Genomic DNA, 20,900 nt, shown 5'->3' with positions numbered 1-20,900 from the left:
CGTCTGATTCTAGAACGAGACTGATGGTGCTGATTTTGGGTTCGAAATTTATCATTAAACTACTGACACTATCAAACAGGACATAATAATCGTTCCCACAGTTGGCAGATTTCAGACCTCACTGAATAATGTTTATACGACTGTGTGTTATGCTTGAATCACTACAACCGTTGCCGTGACGAAGCAGTTAAAGCATCATCGAATTTAAAGATCGCACGGGTTAATCTGTGTAAACGTGACGGTGCAACAAAATTATAAGAACACGATGCTACAAAACAATTTTGACTAAAGTTCAACACGGCAATGGCACAGACTTTCAGGGCCTTAAACCTTCGCGGCTGAGCTATATAGAGCCTGAAAATCTATTGTAAACATCAGTCCTGCAGTACATTCTTCCCTGACGCATATTTGGTCAAGAAACAAGCCTATCCCGTTTATGGAGCTTGAATGACGAGCGCTGTAACGAATAAGACGCAACACTGGATCCTATCCCGAGCCAGTTCAATCCAGTCACATCTTCCTGACACATTTGTCTCAGACTCCGTCTCTGAAGTGGTTGACAGATCGAGCCTTGCATTCAGCGATTTCTGTTTTCTTCCATTCAGATAGTTTTTGGACCAAACTCACAGCAGTTATCTACATCAGAAGCTTCCAGTCGGGAACTTCAAGCGTGAGCCAGTCCGTCTTCGTTCATCAGCATCAGCTCAATCCGAACTTTGCGAAAGACAATGCATTTCAATTAAGTCGCATAATTGCGCTCAGTTTCTGGCGCTCACGTGACAAAGCTGGAGCGCCGGAAGATAGATAATCAAGCTGTTGACATCCCCATACACCGCAGACAGCCACCGACCGCCCTCGCCAGGGCTTATGGCGAGCGGTTGGTGTGACGGGCGATAGATGGGATTAGAAAGAACGAGGACAACGACGAGCAAGTGGGATGCTCCGGTGCCCGCGGGTGGGTGCAGCTTTAAGTACGAAGAAGCAGCGATGGGTGGACTGGAAAACTGATGACGCGGCTCACATATGATGATAAACACAGCGGCAGTGCAGGCACGGATATCCGCGCGTTCTTTGTCTTCTTGTATGGATCCCCCAATGAGGGACAACAACCAAGTGCCCAAATGCGTTCACTCTTTAAGTAACCTTCATCGAAGACGTCAGAAAATAAACACATTCTGTCCCTCCCGGATTTCAACGAATTACTGCTACTTATTCTGATTCTTCGGCCATCGCGGATCAGTCCCTCAGACCTGAAAAGATTCACAACGAAATAATTCTTCCCCACGCCTACGCAGGCGACACGACGCACCAAGCGGGACTGGTCACAGCCGCAATTAATCGCCCATTAGCCAACATTTGTCAGTGTTAATGCCGCTGTACAAAAGGGTGACAAAACTAATATGGCAATATCACATGCCAAATTCTTAAGTACTTGAGAAGGCTCCGGACATCACATGCGTCGTAACAACGCACTGGTCACAGAACAATGTGGCTTCAGGGAAAGTGCATCCGCTGAAGATGCCGCTTTCAATCTAAGAACGTTAAAAAACGCATGTTGGAGGAATATTCTGTGACTTATCAAAAAGCTCTTGAGTGTGAAAATCATGTAATGTTGTAAACTAGGTTACATCTCTATGGCGTTCAACGAACGGCCGAAAAATTGTTCAGCTCCTATCCAACAACAAAGAAGAATAAGGAATAAAATAAATTCACCGAAAACACTTAGGATTTTTCTCAAACTGCGGAACAACAAAACATGCAGTTTCTCAAGGGTCACTTCTAGGGCCCGTGCTCTTCACAATAACCTAGACCAGCGTTTCTCAACCTATGGTACGCGTACCACTGGTAGTAAGCGAACTAAGCAAGAAAATCAAAAGATAACATTAACATAAATAAGTTTTCCCTGAACGCATTTGGTTAGTGGTACATTTAATGTGTTAAATTAGAATTAGTGGTACGACAACGAAAAAGGGTGAGAACCCCTGCAGTAGACAATCGCTGTCTTCTTGGAAGAAGCGCCGTTTACTTGTCGCCTCTAACGTCGGGGCGGTGAGACAGCGGCGCCACAACCCAGAAGACAGCCGTCTTCATTAAACACTATCTGCGCTCAACAACGTCACAAAAAGTGATGACTGACATTGTCCATCGAGAATGATTTTAGTCTGGAAAATGCATTTTTTAAAAACCTAAACACGCCACTGCTCACCTACAAGAGATGACGTTAAGTTGTGACTAAAACACACAACAAATTGCAGAAACAAACAAAACAAGATAGATAATCTCTATAAACAAATGAATAAATATCATTGACTTTTGGGAAACTTAAACGGTCGCTTACTTATTGGATATCTTTATTTCTTTCAAATTACTAAAATAAAGACCTGGCAGTAAAAGTTCGCGGCTTCTAAGAAATAAAAAACAACAACAACGGGCGCTAACTTTTGGTAGCCTCCGCTAGATTGCAGGGCAATGTGAGCTGTAGACCCACGTGGGCCACAGGAGGAAGGGTGGGGGTATTGCTTACCTCGCATCTCAAACATCGACGAATCTAGACGTGGAGGCAAGAGGAAAGAGCGTCTGCCCCTGTCGGGGATCGAACCCCAGTCATCCAGTCCGTAGTCATCCACCGTACTGACTGAGAGCTAGTATCCGAACGAATAGAAATACTGCGCTGCTCTATTTAAGCGTTGTCAAATTCATTTGACTATCAGACTAATGCTGCGTCTTACTCAGACTTCATGTTAATCATAACAAAAAAACTCCACTTTAATAAAACATTAATTTCACTGCAGAAACTCCAAATGTGCCTAAATAGGGTAAGTAAATGCCAACATGCGTGGCGTTCTGTACGAAGATTGACGTCAAACTTTCGGGATTAGAAGAAAGCGTCCTCTGATATTCCCAAACCTTATTTTGTATCATTACACGTCAACAAAACAAAAACCCTTTCCTAGCACTCAAAAAATTCCATACTGTCTGCTCAAAACAAATTCTTGCTGGGGATACACGGCCGGTTCATTCAGGCGAACCACATAAACCCCAAACCACGTAAAAGATACTGAAATATTTGCCTTAACATCTTGAAGCGAATCTCACGAGCACTTTAATACTGAAGAGAAATAAAAAGTTAATGTAGAAGGTAGGCCTAGACAGAATTAGCAGCAGACGCAAATAAGAACAAAGGCTCTGATATGGAAAGAAACGCATGAAACATGAAGTTGGAAGCAGGCACGATGGTGCTGCTGCCGACTGCCAGTCACGTAATTAATCCTGGCACAAAGGAACGCACAACAAAACAGAGACAGAAGCATCTTCTGAGAAATAGGAAAACCGCTGTTCACAAAGGCAATGACTCAAGACGGGAATGGCTGAATCTCCTCCATTCTTAGAGTTTCGCATTTACCTTTCTTCCTGTTAAAAATAGCACTGTCACCCCAAAATCCACACGACTGCTTTGGACAAGATACTTGTTGGTGCTGCATTAAACACGCCTATAAGAAGCACCAATGCCCCTAACTGTAACAAGCCAAATGGTAGGTCTACATGTCGGCAAATTAAAAATTAAATCCGTGGCGTAAGAACCCTCTGAGAGCCAGAGCCGACTAGCTGGCTGCTGGCCTCACGTTCACATGCCTAAGCAGAGGTGAACGATCATCCAACCAGATATAGAGTGACGTGTGGTCAGCACGACGAACCCCCAGCCATTGCTAGTTTTCATGACCGGATTACGCTACTCATTGTAGCTCCCCAATTTCCTCACGATGCTGGGTTGGCACCGGTCCCATAAATCTCATAGGAAATTTCTTTCCCTGAGACTCGAACCAGCGCGCATTCCGTATCGCCGGTCTGAAGCACGATGCCTCAGACCGCGCGGCTACACATGTCGGCAAATATTTCCACGAAGTATCTTGTGATGGAAACTACGGAATGGATGAGACACGAGAACAATACTTTGACGTTCCAGCTGTTTACGTCGCTTCGCATTCGGTTTAAAGAACCGCCAAAACAACAGCCGCGGTGTGGGGGCTGCCACCTCGTGGCGCAAACATGAAGTGAACTCGCTGTTCGCGTGGCGCATTTCAGGTCCCGAAGAACAAGGCGTATGCTGTCCGCACCGTTAATATCGATTTATTTAAGGGGGTAGAACCGGAAGGGTGGGAAGGAGGTTCGGGGCGCACTGTACTACCGTCAAAAATAACGTTTCCCTTGCGCACGCACGCACAGTGTGAAAACGCAGTGAACGCCGCATGGCAAATGTTATTCGGTCGCATAAGCCAGGCCGTTGAGACAAAGCGACTCCTGTGGAGCGGAGACGCCAAGGACGGGCAAGACGCCAGTACCAGGGTAAAGGGGCGCACATTCGCAAAGTTCAGATAATTCTCACAGATCAAGTTTGCTGATGTTCCAAAAAAATGTCTACGCTAAACCGACAGTTCTGCTAAGTCACAGGTGACAGCTATGAAGGCAGCAATCCTTCGCCCTGGCACCGACAAATGACCCTGCAGATTTCAACAGAAGCACGCAGTACACAACAGGAACTGCGCGGGGTGAGGGTGGGGATTACCAATACAGTATTTCGCCAAATAAACGAAATAGAGGTTCGATTATTATCAGTCTCAGGGTCCGTTGAAAATGCTGCAGTGCTTCCTGCCATACGGGAGGCTCCGGGTTGAAGTCGGGACCCAGACACCAGTATCCTGACTCGAGGGTCTTCACGGTTTCCTCCCTATCTGGAGGGAAATTCTATGACAGTGCCTCGAACCAGATCACGACCACCTCCATTCACGCTCATCACTTATTATCATTGCGTTACTCGACCTACGTCACTCTTAATCTAGTCCATTCCATGGCCCAGGATAGCGAACACGGGAATGAGCCCTGGCGTTTCACAAAATACGGGAAATTTCTGGGCTAGCTTCAAGCTCTGAGTTTCTGAAGAACTCTATCGCATGTAGTTAGAACAGAAATTTGGAGCACGAGACAACTATTGGCCAAAACCATACTCGTGTTACATTATTCCCCACATCCCCTTTCAGAAAGTCCTCCGAGGTTTCTCAGCTGTCGGAGAGGAGTAGTCAGGAATCCGTGCAGCCGCTACGAAAATCATGGCATGTACGCCTACCTGAGGCTGAGAACCATCAAGAAGAATGTTCCCGTCGATTGGCTAAATAAAAACACAACTGTAAAACAAACACACCACCAACTTAACTTCATTTTACTTGGGGAGTTCCTTCGACACAGCAGCGCACTGAACCCTCAACTTAAAGACAGAAGAGTTACCTACGCAAAGATTATTTCTTCAAAAGCAAGATCTCAAAACCATAAACGGTGAAACGACTGTTTTCGTGTGAGTGAGATAAATTGTCCTTTCTTGGAAGCTGAACATTCGAGATATTTAATGATTAATCCAGTTTTCAATTTATTCGCCGGCTCTAATTCAGCTGCAAAGTTTGCGTGCGTCAAGTGAGACGGAGAGATAACGACGGCCTAGCTAGTAAACGAACGAACGTGCCAACGCAGGAGTATGCCCTGAATTTGGGGAAACCGACGAGAACGCGATGAGACTAGAGGTATTCAGACTTTAGAGGGCAGATTTCAGGGTGTGACTGCTGGACACCGGTGCCCATTCGGGCGAGTGCAAGAAAAACATAAGCCCTTTTTATAGGAGGCTTGGACGACATGTTCTCAAGATACAACCCCTTTGGGCCAAAGGAAAACGGCATTTGTTCTTACCACTGAAACGGACTTAGAACTGTCTGGCATCCCGAGACTCGACATTACTTCATTCGGATCATTGTGTAAACGTTTCGACGATACGTGTCGGTTTTACAGACTCGTGTTATGTGGGTTAGGTTTGGTTAAGTTGTGTTTGTTTGGGTGTCACTAGTCTCATCGTCGGTCTGCCAGCATCGCGTCGTTAGGCGTCCCGACGCTCGACACAGCTCGATTTGGATACACGTATCGACGTCCCGACGGTAGGCAAAGATAAGAACTCCTCTCGCCCTAACACGCTCGTTTATTTGTAACCTAAAGTACCGCCTTCGCCCAAACATCATGTACTCCCCCCCCCCCCCCTTTAAAATGTCTTATGGACAGGCAAGAGGTCGACGTCAACAGAATCAAAAACACGCCACCTGCTATTTTTATTCTTATGATCAATATTACACAACCTCAAGACATTAACTACAACTAGAATGCTTGAGGGTGACCTTTTGGGGATGTAGCCCGGAACATTGCTTAATCACAGAAACCGACTACGTGTCTACATCAAACACAAGCAAACTTAATGTAATAAGACATTTCACGGACGTTTAACTGTAGGTGAGGTGTGAATTGTGTTGACACCATGAAATGTTCTCAGCGCATTTGACTATGGGCCTACAGACATTCAGAGTCCACAGAAAATAAATGCAAATGTCTGAAACTTGAATAAGCCTCGACAAATGGAAAGAACAAGTTTGAGACGAACGCATGCTTCCAGACTACGCCTTTACAATGTCCTGGAACCTCCGATAGTTTACTCCTGAACAGGGAGGCAAAGCTTTTTTGTGGAATTGCTTCTCACTCTGCTGATAGGGAAACTTCCCCTCGTAGGGAATGTGCGTAATGGGACGTCCACTTACCCCGACAGGAAGCTATATATGTATTACCGATGCATTACCTGAACAGATGCCGAATAGATGTTCTGTCACTAGCCATGACAGGGCCATTAATCTTCCTAGCAGAATTAGTCATTTGATGCTAGTCTCCACCCTGATTCCCTTTCTTATATGAAGAGATTAGGCTATAACATTACAACCTGAAAGATTTTCACAATATTTAGTACGAATATTACCAAACGTCGCGGCCCAGTGGTAAACACTCCCGTTTCACATTCGGGAAGTGCCGGCTTCAAATCTCTCCTAGAGACCGAGGTTTTTCGTGATTTTTTCCTCACACCATCCACGCAACTGTCAAAACAGCACCTTTAATTAAACAGCAATCGCACAATGGCCAGCCACTGCTCAATATCCATAAACTAATCCTGTCCACATCCTCACACCCTGTTTCTTTAAAAAAAACCTTTTAAATATTACCCTCCCATCTTCGTCTGGGTTTGCCAAATGGTTTCACCCATCAGGGGTTTCGACAAAAATGTACACATGCATACTACATGCTCTGCCAATCTCACGCTACTTGACATGATTACCCTAAACATATTTCACGTAGTACATGCATACAAACTATGACGCTCCAAATTTTCCTTTCTCCAGACGCTTCACACTTGTAGTAACTAAATAGCAAGAAAAAAATGCAGTTTTATGTTTTAATTCCGACGTTTCTTAGATAGGCAAGAGGAGTAAATATTCTGAAGTAAATGACAGCAACCAGTCCCCGAATGTAATCTCTTCCTAATTTCGTCGTGAGTATAATTATGACGTGTTAGAGTTCCCCTAAGCGGTAAGTTCGGTTATCTTACTGGCAAATTCATCACTCACGAAAGAATTAATCGTGAGGGTGTGGTCACTCTGTATGCTCATTCATGACACTTCTGGTCGAGTTCGCAAGAGATGATACGATTTAGCTCGAACCCAGTCGCACGACCAAGCTGTTCACACTGAATACGAGTGTCTGAAATTGATTTTACGCGAGCGACGCACTGCAACAAACAGGCGTGGGCGAGTGGGACTGAATTACTGACTCTCCAAGAAGGAAAACATTCCGGGTCCATGAGCTGTCCAAGCAGAGATGAACAAAGAGTCGACACATACAACTTCTTCCGGACCTCACCCCAATTCTTTGTTCGTATTTCTGAATGAAAAACGGAGACTTTTCGTTGTAATTCGGAAAACAATTGCTCAACGTTTACAGAATCACTTAAAGAGCGACGTAGTCAAGGCGGTTGCGACAGCGTTTCGGTCCCTGATGGTCCTTCTTCGTGGCACGCATTGAATTAAACGACCGTAATACAAAAATTCACACGAAAAAGCAAACTGCTTTGAAATATATATTTAATCGTACGAATTCGATAGGATACTGTCGTCAGAAGCTGCCGCAAGCAACGTGGAGATTTTATTCTTGTCATTAGGTACGCCTGAATATCATCCGGCCTGTGACACGCTTTACAGGCAAGAAGTGTAAATGAACACTGCGGGCACTTTGCCAGTTAACTCGTGTATTGCGGCAGAGTACCGATTATCCGACGCTCCGCGTCAATTACTTATAAAAAAATTAATTCTTTCATTCACAAATCCACATTGTGTCATTAAATACTGTCTTTGTGATGCACTTTCATTTTCTTCGCAATTCAATAATATCGCAAATTTAGTTTTAAATTGATTCGATATTTAACGTTGTCTTTTTCATCGTTCGACTGTCCTGGCCGGAAAATCGGGACTCTACTAGAATACGGTCCGCAAACGGTTCACACTCGGCAGTTCAACGCGCACCATAACCGCAGTCAGAACTTAAGAATTATCGCAACAAGACAAAGCACATCGGCTGTTTTTATGAAATATCAGTTCTATAAATAAAAGCTCTACTTTAGGCAACTGAAATGCCAAACCCTCCAGACTTTCAAGCTACGTACGAAGAGATTATTGCACAAAAACTGTTAAGCTATAATACACACGTATAATAGGAATGTTTAAAAATAATCTTTTTCCACCACAAAACTGAAAAAAAAAAGGACAGACGACTGGAAAGATAATTTCTATTAACGCTTCTTTTGTTTAACTAATGAAAACATTTAAAAACAAGCCGCATGATTCATTCAATGTAATACAACTTTATTAATAACAACGTGAGATATCATTGACAATAATTTCCTTGCTCACTGGTCTGTTCCTACATAAACGTAACACAAAGAGAGAAATAACAGAAATGCTTCTTTTAGGGAGGAATTTTCCAAAACTGAACTCTCTCCCTGCCTTTACAGAAAGTATCCTTGAGAGGGTTGTTTAAAGTAATTGGAAATTCCAGAATACAGCATCTTCTCGACTGCTAGAAGCCCGAAGATTAAAATTTTTACGCCGTAATTGTATCTGCCTCTGAATGGAGTGAAGCTCAACTCGAAGGGTGGAGCAAAATGTAGGGGGAGGGGCGCTATGAAATCAAAAAGGGTGGGAAGGGTGGTCATGGAGGAGACAACAAATTTCTACAAAGTTTGGTTCGGAAACCTTACAGGACACTTGGGCGTACATGGAGGAATTGATTGATCTTCAAAAACAGAATGTGACGACATGAGCTGGACTGAACGTTACTTACCTCATGCCAATATTTTCCTTCCGTGTTTCGACAGATACTGTCCATCTTCAGAGAGAACTAGTTACGACCTACCCCGTCAACACTATTATAGTTTAGTTGTTAGTATCTGTTGCGGTCTGGTGATATCATCGGAGTTGCTAACACCTAACACATAATTTTCGGGATTTTTAACAAAAAAGTCATAATATGGTAAAAGTAAACTGATTCAGTACACGCTTCAGAACAGTGCTGTTATCCTGGTACACGGAAACACTTTATATTACTAATGCAAACGAGTTTGAAACATCACAAGACACACGCACACGTTTTCTTCACAAAACGTGTTCACGCCGCATGTGAACGGAAGTGTATCTGCATATAGGCCTATATGTTCGAATACTTTGTTTTATCAGAGACGTACAGTTTTTCTACATTTGTCTCAGTTGCCTTTGAGCAGTCTTCCTCAAGAACACACTTTCCGACAACAACATATCACGCTTGCCTGACCACTACATGATGGATACTTATGTCAACGACGCGTTGAGCCACATGGTATAGAAATAATGCTTTGTATCTTTGGATCTGGTACCTTAAGAAAACAAACTGTCTGCAAATCACCCGATTTATGCAATAACCATTAGACTTATACTTAAATATAGGTTATAAGTCTAAAAAGTAGCCTGATGATTAACGTGGTGATGATGAAATCTCTTATGGTGCCATTTACCATTTTAGTAGGTTTACCATCATTAATACATATTGATCTTTTATGAAGGAGTCGGAGGTTTTTGTACTGACTCCACAGCCCTGCTAATAACAATATAATAGTAATTGCAACTGGTGAACACCCCTAACATGCAACCATTATTAGTTATTACTTGACTACTCCAAGGATAAAATGTACTCTATACGGTTCAAACCAAAAACAATTACATTCACTAACAAACTGCTTAGGGCCAACGAATGCTGCTAGTTGCAGCCATGAAAATCTTTGCATTGCAACTAGAGACTTGTGCAAGCAGTTAAACTTCGTTCCGGCCCCTCCGACATTTCTCCCTGAACTAACTCCCAATTCAGTAAAGCAAAATAGTGCCACTGGTATCCTGTTCTCTTCACCACAAAACAAAAACTAGGATTAAACAGAAAAATCCCTTCCGTTCGAAAACTTCCTTTGGTCCCGTGAATATAAGATGCAAAGCCCCCCTGCAGCATAAACCACGCAAGATAACGGTTCTTGAAAGTAGAGAGTACCATAAAACGCCTACATCTTCACGTTCGCCCTGAAGATGGCGGCGGCGCGTTCTTCCGAAACGTCGGTAACCACTGACAAGACAAACAAGCCGAGGAAACCACAATCGACGTTGCATTAACTGCAGGTTGCCAAAGACGCATCCGTAATTTTATATGGACCATTTTAAGTGTGGGCGACTGAGGTCAGCGGATTACAGATCTGAAGACGACCCTCGTCTCGTATAAATAACCAACTTTTCAGAGGTTAAAACTGCCTCCATCATCAGGGGCTTATCGTGTCTGACAAGCCGAATATACAATCGACTTTTCAAGGAATTTGCTGCACTGTAAAGTAAGCGAGTATATTTAACATAAAATATTACAGTAATACGTCCAAAACAACTCTAGGGCCAACTTTTAAGGGATATTGGCAGTACATGAGGAAAGGAGGTAGCACTGAAGTAACAGGATTACTTGAAGCTGGTTAAAAGGAAAAGCCAATTGCGCTCTCCTGGGACGCCACACCAGGTCTCAAGCGCAGGGCTTCACACACAGTCCAACAGCCCCACACACACAAGACTGATTGAAAACGCAGTTTCAACAAGGACAAGTGTTATCGTCAATGTCCAGGTAGGCTCTTACAATCACTAGCCCAAGAAAAGAGTGGGCCACCTAGACAAAACAAAACACAGAAGATTTCTGCATTGTACATATTATCTCTGACTCATTCTCATTAAACAGAACATTATTGCATTACAGTGTGAGTTATAAATTAAGGAATGCAACAAGACTACAAAAGTAACTTGATGTTAAAACTGATAAATTATTTTTACCGTGTGGGAAAATCACACATGCCTCATACATCGCCTACATAAATGAAGGTGTATGATAATTTCTAGGTAAATAACAAGTACTTAAATGTTTCTTGGCTAATTGGAGATAACCAGAAATTTTTACAAAAAGATCAGTACACCTTGCACTCCATTGGTTAGTTATAATTTCAAACATGATGACATACCAAAAAGTATTCTTTTACAATCTACTTATAATATAATAAACAATATCTATCATCCTAGTGTGTACTGTTATTATAAGTTATCATGGAAACACCACTAAGTGGTTTTCAACCATATAAATATTAACGACTGTGTTTCAGTTACACCATTATCATTGTAATTCTGTTAGGGGATTCTCAGCTTGATAATTTCTTCCTTTAGAGACTAAAATAGAAACCTACAGACATTTGACCAGTTCACAATTTAACGTTAATTTTAAATAAAAGAGCAGTTACCCATTGGTCCCATCAAATTTTATTAAAAACTAGTTTTTATTTTAATCGTAAGAATAAACATGACGATGGTTATATTGGATCGAAACATGGTGTTCTAGTGAACAGACAATAATATTAGTGTGTAAAAGTGATGAACAACAGATATCACAACAACATATCCTAAACTGACATGACCTAACCTAACCTAACCAAAATGAACCTGCAAAACCACGGCAAAAATTAAAAGAAAGCATAATAATTATTGTCAAGAAAACATTAGCCTCTAGTTGGAGTAGTAGAATACTCAAGAAAACAACTAACCTTTCTCAACAAGCAACAGGTCTCATAGGCACATGAGAAGACAAATGAACTAGTCCATATTCTGAGCCACAAGAACACAGTTCACACACACACACACCCCACCGCCTCCCAATTTCCCCAAGATCCACTTTAATGTTACCCCCCCACCCCAATACCTAGATTTTCCAAGCGGCCTCATGCCTTCAAGTTTTCCAACCAGAATTGTGTATGCATTTCTCATTTCCCCTTCCTGTGAACAAGGACTTACACTATTCAAACTATATTTCGATAAAGATTTGTGAGAGAACTTAATACAGTTCTTTATTAACTTTAGTCAAGGTAACAATGAAATTAATAATATAAATTTAGTATCACGGAACCATTACGAGGTTAAGTCATAACCTTGCCATGATTAAATGTTCATTTCTTCAGATGTTTAATTCAGTAAGTGTTTAGTATCTCACTTTGACGTCTCAGCTGTGTGTAACCTCCCCTTTCTTATTTTAAAAAAGTTGTCTTATTCTATTTTTTTTTCCAGATCCCTGTCAAATCATGTAATGTAGTTAACACTCATCAATATGAAGAAAAGGAAAGTTAGAAAGAACCAGGCTGTAAATGAAGAAGACAATAAGCCTCATACACAGGCGAATGATTTATCATATGATGAAAATCAAGGTTTTGGAAACTGGTTATGGTCATCAGAAGGAGTTACATGCATGAGACTGTTTGTCATCACCAATTCCATTGTGATGTTTATGACTATGACTTGGCCACATGTTACAGACGTAATGGAAATTATTAGTTCTTACTTCACTGAGCAGCAGAACTGAAACTAGGATTTTCATTAATGTTTACTGTATGTGAACAGGAGACTTATTCATACACTCATTTATTGAGCTGAGTTCCTTATGGTGAAGACTGTGTCCATCAAACACATAATTTTTGCAGATTACAGCCTATATAGCTATCTTCAATGGTTTGCTGGAACAGGGGATTTAAAACCCCACATTACGACTACCAGCCAGACTTTAATTCCATGATTTAACAGTAAATGCTTCCCTGGGACAGCTTTAATACATAAGCTGTGACACCTGGCCAACAAAGGACAAAAAGACACTGCTAAGAGCAAATAACTTTCTGAAATAATACAGAAGAGGAAATTAGTTGTGCAAGTGTAAAAATGATTCCATCAGCACAACTTCTGCAGGGAGGATTTCTGATTGTATTTTTATTATGGTATAGTGTAAGTGTTTGGCATGCCATGGATGGATATTTCAAAGATGAATTTAAAAAGTATCTTGAAAAGGAATATGAACAAAATAAACAGTTAAAGAGAGATATGGTTGGCAAAACAGATTCTTCAAAAGCAGATACTGAGAGGTCTATTCATGGCACTACAGTTAAAGAAGGAATTGGTAATACTGAAACTTCTTTTACCACAACTAAATATGATGATGCAATAAAACAAAATTACAATGATGTCAAACAGAACAAACATGATGTTTCCAAATCTGATGTCCCAAAATTAGAAACAAGATCACCATTTATGAGCAAAGATACCAAATCATATGTATCTACTATCCAACACACAGACATGTCTCAGAGAAAAGGAAATACATTGCACACAGACGACTGAGGTGATTAAACACAGTTTTCATTCTGCTGTATAGCATCTTGAAACCCTTAGATTTCAACTTGTACTAATAGAGATCTTCATGTAATTCAATTCAGGAAATCTTACATATTACTCCTTGTATGACAACCCGCTATCACTAACAAACACACAAGGCCTCACATCTCAAGCCTTTCAGTTCCACAAAAGTGCAGACTGTCTTAACTTTCAACTACTGGAGGAAGACAATGTACAATGAAGGCAGTTAACTTGATATCTTTAATCAAGGACTTCTGGATAAACTAATATAGCCTACCAACTTCCAGGGCTGCAAATCTTGTGTTTTTAATGCCATATTTAGGTACTGTAAACATATAACCCATCACCACAATGCAATTTAGTTCATGGGTTAGAATGCAGGGTTCATGTGCACATGATTACAAGGTCACATCCAAGTAAAGACAGAATTCTTTACTTCCTGCAATTCTAAATATGTTACAGGTCATCATTATCACTTTTCCTGTTATTATTGCCTATTATTATTTGGAAGGGGGAAGATGGGTAGCAGCATATTAGTGAAGTACAGATTTTGTACATGTTAAACCTGTCAACCATAACCTCACCATATTTTCAGTGGTCTTATGAACAGTACTTCATGTATCATCTGCAGGTGTTTTTTTATCAATGTCCATATGAAATGTCAGTTGACTAGATTGAATGAGTCATTAGTTACTGTCATCAAACTGAAAGCTAAATAGAGATTTCATGCAGATCCTATAGTCTACAAAAAAGTACCTTCATAAAAATTTTATTGCCATACATCACTCCAGGATTCTGTATTAAAGGATGCTAGTGTTGCTCCCACCCCACAATTTTGTGTGTCTACCATGCTGTTATTACCAACTTTAATAAAACGAGTAATACAAGAATGAGGTAGCCTCCAGTAGCAGAAACTTCAAATCAAATTTAATGGAAATAGCCAACTGGTTCAAAAAAGTTTAAATGGACACACACCCACATGTGGATGACAAGGCGATCTCATGTGTCCTTTCTCTCCTGCATGAAGGGAAGGTTAGGCTAAACAATACACATAAAGTAAAATAAACAGAAATCTAAGTCATTAATGTAAGTGTTAATTAAAATTAAAAGTAACTTTGAACCAAAATATAACAGATGACAATTTTTGACAGGTATGTTGCTAATTCCTTATCAGTTGAATATTTTCAGTTTATTTTCCGTGAAAGGTAGTGCCCATATCTCCTACTTCAGAAAATATACTGCTATTTCTATTTGCTGCATCATAACTGTATAATATATAATTTTTGTGTCTGTACTAAAAGATCAATAAATTAGTAATTCCTTCCTTAAAATGACTGGTCATGAAATTCACTAACTCTTTGGTAATAGAATCTGATGATTCAACACTACTAACATCAAAGCCTGCTATTGGATACAATTTAATCCATCTACTATCCTCGAACCTACTTCCCTGAATGTCCTATTTAGATTCCCTTCCAAATATAACCAGCACCCAAGTTTATGACTAGAAATGCATTTATATGCAAGAATGGTTTTCAGTTCGACACATTTCAGCTAGTCAGTTGCACTGCTCAATAAACTAACTCTGCACAGACTGATGAAAAATATAACAGACTTTTCTCTGATAAATGCAAAATCTTGTGTAAATTTGCTACTATGTACATAATCTACATATTATAATGCTAGATTATGTCAATAAAAAAAGATAAAATTACTAACTTTTCCAATGCAAAATTTCACTTTCAATGAAAGTGATTAACAGCAGAGTGAATAATGAGGCATGTTTAACAATTTGAAGCTTAAGTTCATCTAAATAATATTTCAAAATCCAGTCCTTATCTCAAAGAAAACAACAATTCACCATTACAAAGACCAGCTGGTTAATAAAATTTATGTAAATAATCACTGAAGATTGCTGTCTTCTGGGTTATTGCACCGTGTAGTCTGGTAGATTTCCACCAATGTTTCAGAGGTCATACTGCCTCCTACTGACTACATGGCGTATAGTGGGACAAACTTTACTTTACTTATTTCATTGTACCACTACTGTTCATATTCATACTAGACATGTTCCACATCCTTGGGTTGTACTATGAAGGATCTGTGGACTGCACATAAATTATAATAATGCTGAAAAGAATTAAAAGGAAAATGTTGATATACTTGGCTATGGAACAGGATCAGAAAATGATTCATTTAAGCAGGCCTGCACAAATCACATGTTCCTGGTCACCAAGACACCTGGAATTTTCTGAATGTTATCCTGATGGTTAACTATCTTTGTATATTATTGTGTAATATTTCAGATTCGTGTCATATAGTTCCGATTTCATTGCGGCAGCTTCTGCGTTTGCGAATAAATGTGCACCAGTATTATTTCCTCTGGCTCCTAGTTTTTGGAGGTGGCTCCCTACTTAAATTAAATTTATGCAGGCCTGTGTTTAACTCACTTGTGGGCACTTCTAATGCAGCAAAATATGTAACTACACAACATAACACATACCTTCAATTTCAGGCCTTCAACGATGTAGTCTCCAACCACAAGACCAGCAAAACACCAAAGTAAAACGATGAAAACACCAAAAATAGATCACTTATATTTTAAATAGCAACTCTTTCCAACCACAACTTCGTCAAGGCACCAAACTGAAACAAAGAATACCGAAATAGGAAATTTATAGTTTAAATATAGAAGTTGAAATGAAATCTGTTATAATTGTCAGTCACTGCCATTAGTCTCTGATGGAACAGAGTTTGGATACTTCATTGATGCAATGTAATCATCTCTCGTATTAAATCTGCACTCATTATTTATATATATGCTTCATACAATTTCAAGACACTTACCGTACAGTTGGCCGTAAATTTATATACACTCCAAGACAATATTCGTTCACACAACCGATTCAAATAACGATGCCACCATATTGTTTGTATGAAAGATATTCAGTCATTGGTTAGCCATTTCGTTCCATTGATTCGTATTGTGCCTGTTCGAATAACATTCTGATTTTGGAAAGTGTTGTAGCACCTAGTCGAGTCAAAGAGAATAATGAAGTATGGTAATTAAACAATTTATTACAATGGTAAAATAGCTCTCTGGCGGCTGTTCCTCTTGAACCAACAATTGACGTTATGGAAAAAACTTGCAGCAGCCATGTGTTAAGAATTGTAGGTGCACTACAAAATACCGAAGCACGCCATCTCTGATATTGACAAGAGATTATTACAGTCGTCTGGCCAGCAGTTGTGCCTCGTATTCAGACGCCCTGCAGTGCTGCTGTACTTCCTATAATAACGATGCTTACAGCTGTTTTAGTGGTTTTTACTAGCAGCTATCGTTTACAAATTTGTACACATTTCCATTATTTAAAAGCCAGAAATACAAACTTTGCACATACCTCATGCTACCAATCACACACCACAACATTTTAATATCACAAGATTTAAGTGAATGTCACAGGAATTACATTCTTCTACTTAACTCATTCACTATGGTGCAGGATATGCATTGAAAAGTCAGTAATATACCGGGTCTACAATTTATGAGGCTGCGGTCATGCTTGCATTGCGTGGTCGGCCGGCACACTGTTGATGTGGGCAAAAAGAATAGGTTTGGATATAGAGTTTATAGTTGCCGGCAGGTCATTGATATATATGAGGAAAAGTAAGGGTCCAACTGGTACATCAGATGTCTCACTGCACATAATGGTGATGAATGTGACATAAGATAATGGGCAAAGTACAGAAATCCAGTAATAGTAACTGTAACACACCATTCACAGAAGCCTTAACATAAATGTCCTATCCCTACACTGTTTATGCAAATTACATGTGATAAAACAATAAAGTAAGTGCAAATTTAAAAATTGTATTAAAACAAAACAATGCCCAATTTTGACAGTTATATTTCTCACAGGGCATATAATTGACATCATTGACAATGGAGCTGAATTTCAAGGGAATACGGGTCAGTTATCACGTAAAATATTAGATATGGGGCTCACTCCTATAAACTTTAGTGCACTATGCACAAAAGTAAAACAACGAAACAAACATTATAACCTACAGAAACAATCACAGTTATGGATGGTAAACACGCATATGAACCACAGTACTATATATCATTATTTGTCAAGCCCGTTCTGTATGAGTTTACTGAATAACACACGTACACAGCGGTCTGTACCTTCAAATCAGCACACAAGCTAAACTTGCACCATCTAATGACATCGAAAGTAAAATCTCTAACAATAATCACTGCAAATAATCGTGAAATAAACAATTTGGTGCCCAGATCATTTGCTGCCTGAGATGATCAGTTCCATGGTGCATTCATTTTCGATCTGTGTTTTCAAAACAGCAAAATCCAATATAAAGCATACGTGAAAATATTAGCTGCCACAAGAAGATTTCAATGTGACATGGAGACCTGGTGCCTGGGATTTGTTGAGCTCTGAATATCATAATGTGAAAAAACCCTAAAACAAACATTAACCAAACCTTCTTATAATTTCAGCAGACAGAGGTCAGAAATAAACACAGTCTAGTAGTATCCAAGATAGCAATATACAAACTAGAAATTAGACAGAAGATTGACACAAGCAACAAATACAAAAGAAAAAAACAGTCAACTACAATATTTCATTGAAGCCAACATATTCATATCTTTAGCTTACTTTACTAAGATCTCTGGTTCTTACAGTGATCAAAATACACATGGCTGCCTTTTGGGTTGTGCCGTGTAGTCTGGTAGAAGTTTACCATTTCACAGGCACTTGCTGGTTCCATCACCAGAGCAATGAAAATGCCAGTTAAGATCTACAGACTAAACACTGCAAAAACTCAGAAGACAGCCATCATAAAGGTTAATATAATTTTAATTTTATGTTAGCAGATTTTAGCCAATAATGCCCCTAAAGATAGCATAAATATGCTGTAACATGGGTTGAGTCTGTAATGATATAATCAATATAATTACAAATTAAATATTGTATGAGATCTGAAGTCTTCATGGCAATGAGGATGATAATGATGTTCTCATTCTGGGTTTTGATGCCAAGCAGACTCAATGACAGATGTCAACACTTCGGAGAAACATAGTTTCTATCTTTGACCCTAAATATGGACAGTGTGTTTTCTCCAAAACATTGACATGGAATACTGTATGTTAATAGGTAATGATATTAAATACAATTAGAACATAACTTAAAATTTTACATAAGTCTATGTTGGACAGACTGGCAAATGCACTGAAACCAGATGCAGAGAACACATGGGACATATTACTGGGCCAGCCAGATAACTCTACCACGGCAGAGCACAGATCTGATACAGGACATTCCATAAATTTTAAAAGAATATTCAACCTGGATAAGGCCACAAGATACGTGGGCCATGTAATAAAAGAGGCTATTGAGATCAGGCTCCACCCCAAAAACTTTAATGGGGACGGTTGTTTCACTTTGTCAGTCCTGGTACCCAGTGGCCAACACACTCAAACAATACAAAGACATCAATCTGGACGCAAGGCCAAGCTAAGCCAGCACTTGCCTACACCCACTAGACCCAACTGGCTCATCCACAGCTTCGAACACAGGCACTGGTTAAGCATATATGTGGCCTTGTCTGGATGGACTCTTACATCAAATCTTGACACAGATTCAGCTGATCCCTTAAACATCGATTTTTAATAAACTGTCATGGCTAATAGCCAGGTAAGGTTTTATTAATGTCAGTCACTGTAAAAACTTATATCATATTAAAATTTTGTACACTTATTAATGTATATTCTTGCCAGTCTCTCCATGTGAACTGAAGCATTTGGTGAAAAGTAGATTACCACAAGTTCTTCCCAAAACTTATTTTCACAGTCTGGCTCTCACTAATCATGAACTGTTCAGACAGCAAAGACATAAATATGAAACTTCTATGTAGTACTATCAGTAAGAATTATGGGGCATTCATATAAAATTAAGCAAGACAACATTTGGTCCCCTTTCAGGGAAATTAATACTTAATATTTCATGTTATCTCCGGGATTGTATAAACTCATACCTTAAACCAACAATCATTTGCTACAAGTTATTTTGAAATATTAAATATACCACAATTTTAAAAATCCACAAACAGGATTAGAAACTTATATAGAACTATAAGCATAAAATAGCTAAACACAACAAGTTATATTTGCATAATACATTTACTTCTGAAATATATTTTTTCTTAGCATAATTTTGAAGAGTACAGTTTGCTTAAAAAACTAAACCACTCACTATAACATCTGAAAAAAATCCTACATCCCTTCCAGACTATTTATCACATTAAAGCCTTTCCTTTCTTCGCTTGGATTTAACCTGTGTCCATTCTGGATCAAGTTCGCCTACAGCAATATTACTACTTTGTCCACTTGACACTGCATCTTCTGAATCCATTGCTTCTTCTTGAGTATTCATTGGACGAAGAGGTTTACACAGCCACACCTCGCATTTCGGAAGTTTGCTCAATTCTAAATTTATTTCATTATGATTTCCTGCTTTGCAGTGCTGATAGAATTGCCACAATACAGTTGCCACCTCATCCGGAGAGTTGTCTTCGCACTCAGTATGAAACTCCGTGTCCATAAATTCTATCAGAAAATCAGCAATTTCTTCTGCTCCAATATCACCTTTACAGACCAAATTCGTAACCTCGTCCACCAACCGCAACACAATTTCTTTCCCCCGATGTCCACCCATACCATGTTCTACTGCAAGTCTTAAAGCAGTCCAAGTATTAAATATACTTTCCACTATGTTCCGAAATAATTCGGAATTATCTGCCATTCTTCAAACACTAATAAAAATCTTATAATTATAAACTTACATAACAAAAGCAAGTAACACTGACCAGACACATAGATCGTGTCTTACCAACGAAACCTTAACTTTGTCAGCCAGCCTACGGACGAAATTGATACTACAGCTTACCAACATATACAAACCACAATAGAAACCTACTACGACAGTGTTACCACACAAAATGTAATTAAAATTGTGACGGTCATTGAGGTATTCTGTGAGCACAAGTTTGTAATTTATTTTATGGTTCGTTCTCACCATGGGTGTCAAAAAATTGAATAAAATTTACTTACATTCCACAGATCATTCAAAGGGCTAAACCAGGGATGACGAACATGTCATAGCACAAATATAATACTTGCTTCTAATACAAATACAAATGACA

The 20,900-nt window shown here is 39.6% G+C and overlaps 2 protein-coding genes across 7 annotated transcripts in view; both read right to left on the bottom strand.

Moving 5' to 3' along the window:
- Positions 1-18,030, bottom strand: part of LOC110830707 (tyrosine-protein phosphatase non-receptor type 13) — a 162,667-nt gene extending 144,637 nt beyond the window's left edge. For all 6 annotated transcript variants that reach the window (XR_015533901.1, XR_015533902.1, XM_087344038.1 and 3 more), the window contains exons 1-2: positions 16,524-18,030; positions 16,180-16,322 (exon numbers count right to left, since the gene is read on the bottom strand). The gene's annotated coding sequence lies outside the window, so the exon portion shown is untranslated. The remainder of the gene's footprint in view (positions 1-16,179; positions 16,323-16,523) is intronic.
- A 139-nt stretch (positions 18,031-18,169) lies between these two features.
- Positions 18,170-20,729, bottom strand: LOC147874583 (pre-rRNA-processing protein TSR2 homolog). Its single transcript, XM_087344050.1, has one exon. It carries the CDS (start codon positions 20,498-20,500, stop codon positions 20,000-20,002), a length of 501 nt encoding a protein of 166 aa, XP_087200176.1. The 5' UTR covers positions 20,501-20,729; the 3' UTR covers positions 18,170-19,999.
- Between the last annotated feature and the right edge of the window lie 171 nt (positions 20,730-20,900).

Source organism: Zootermopsis nevadensis, unplaced genomic scaffold, assembly GCF_977971745.1.
Source record: "Zootermopsis nevadensis isolate Lab colony 2312 unplaced genomic scaffold, Znev_1.0 Znev_ptg000007l, whole genome shotgun sequence".
In the NCBI taxonomy this organism is placed as follows: domain Eukaryota; kingdom Metazoa; phylum Arthropoda; class Insecta; order Blattodea; family Termopsidae; genus Zootermopsis; species Zootermopsis nevadensis.
Note: the sequence above shows the minus strand (reverse complement) of the source record. Positions and strands in the feature narration are given on the sequence as shown.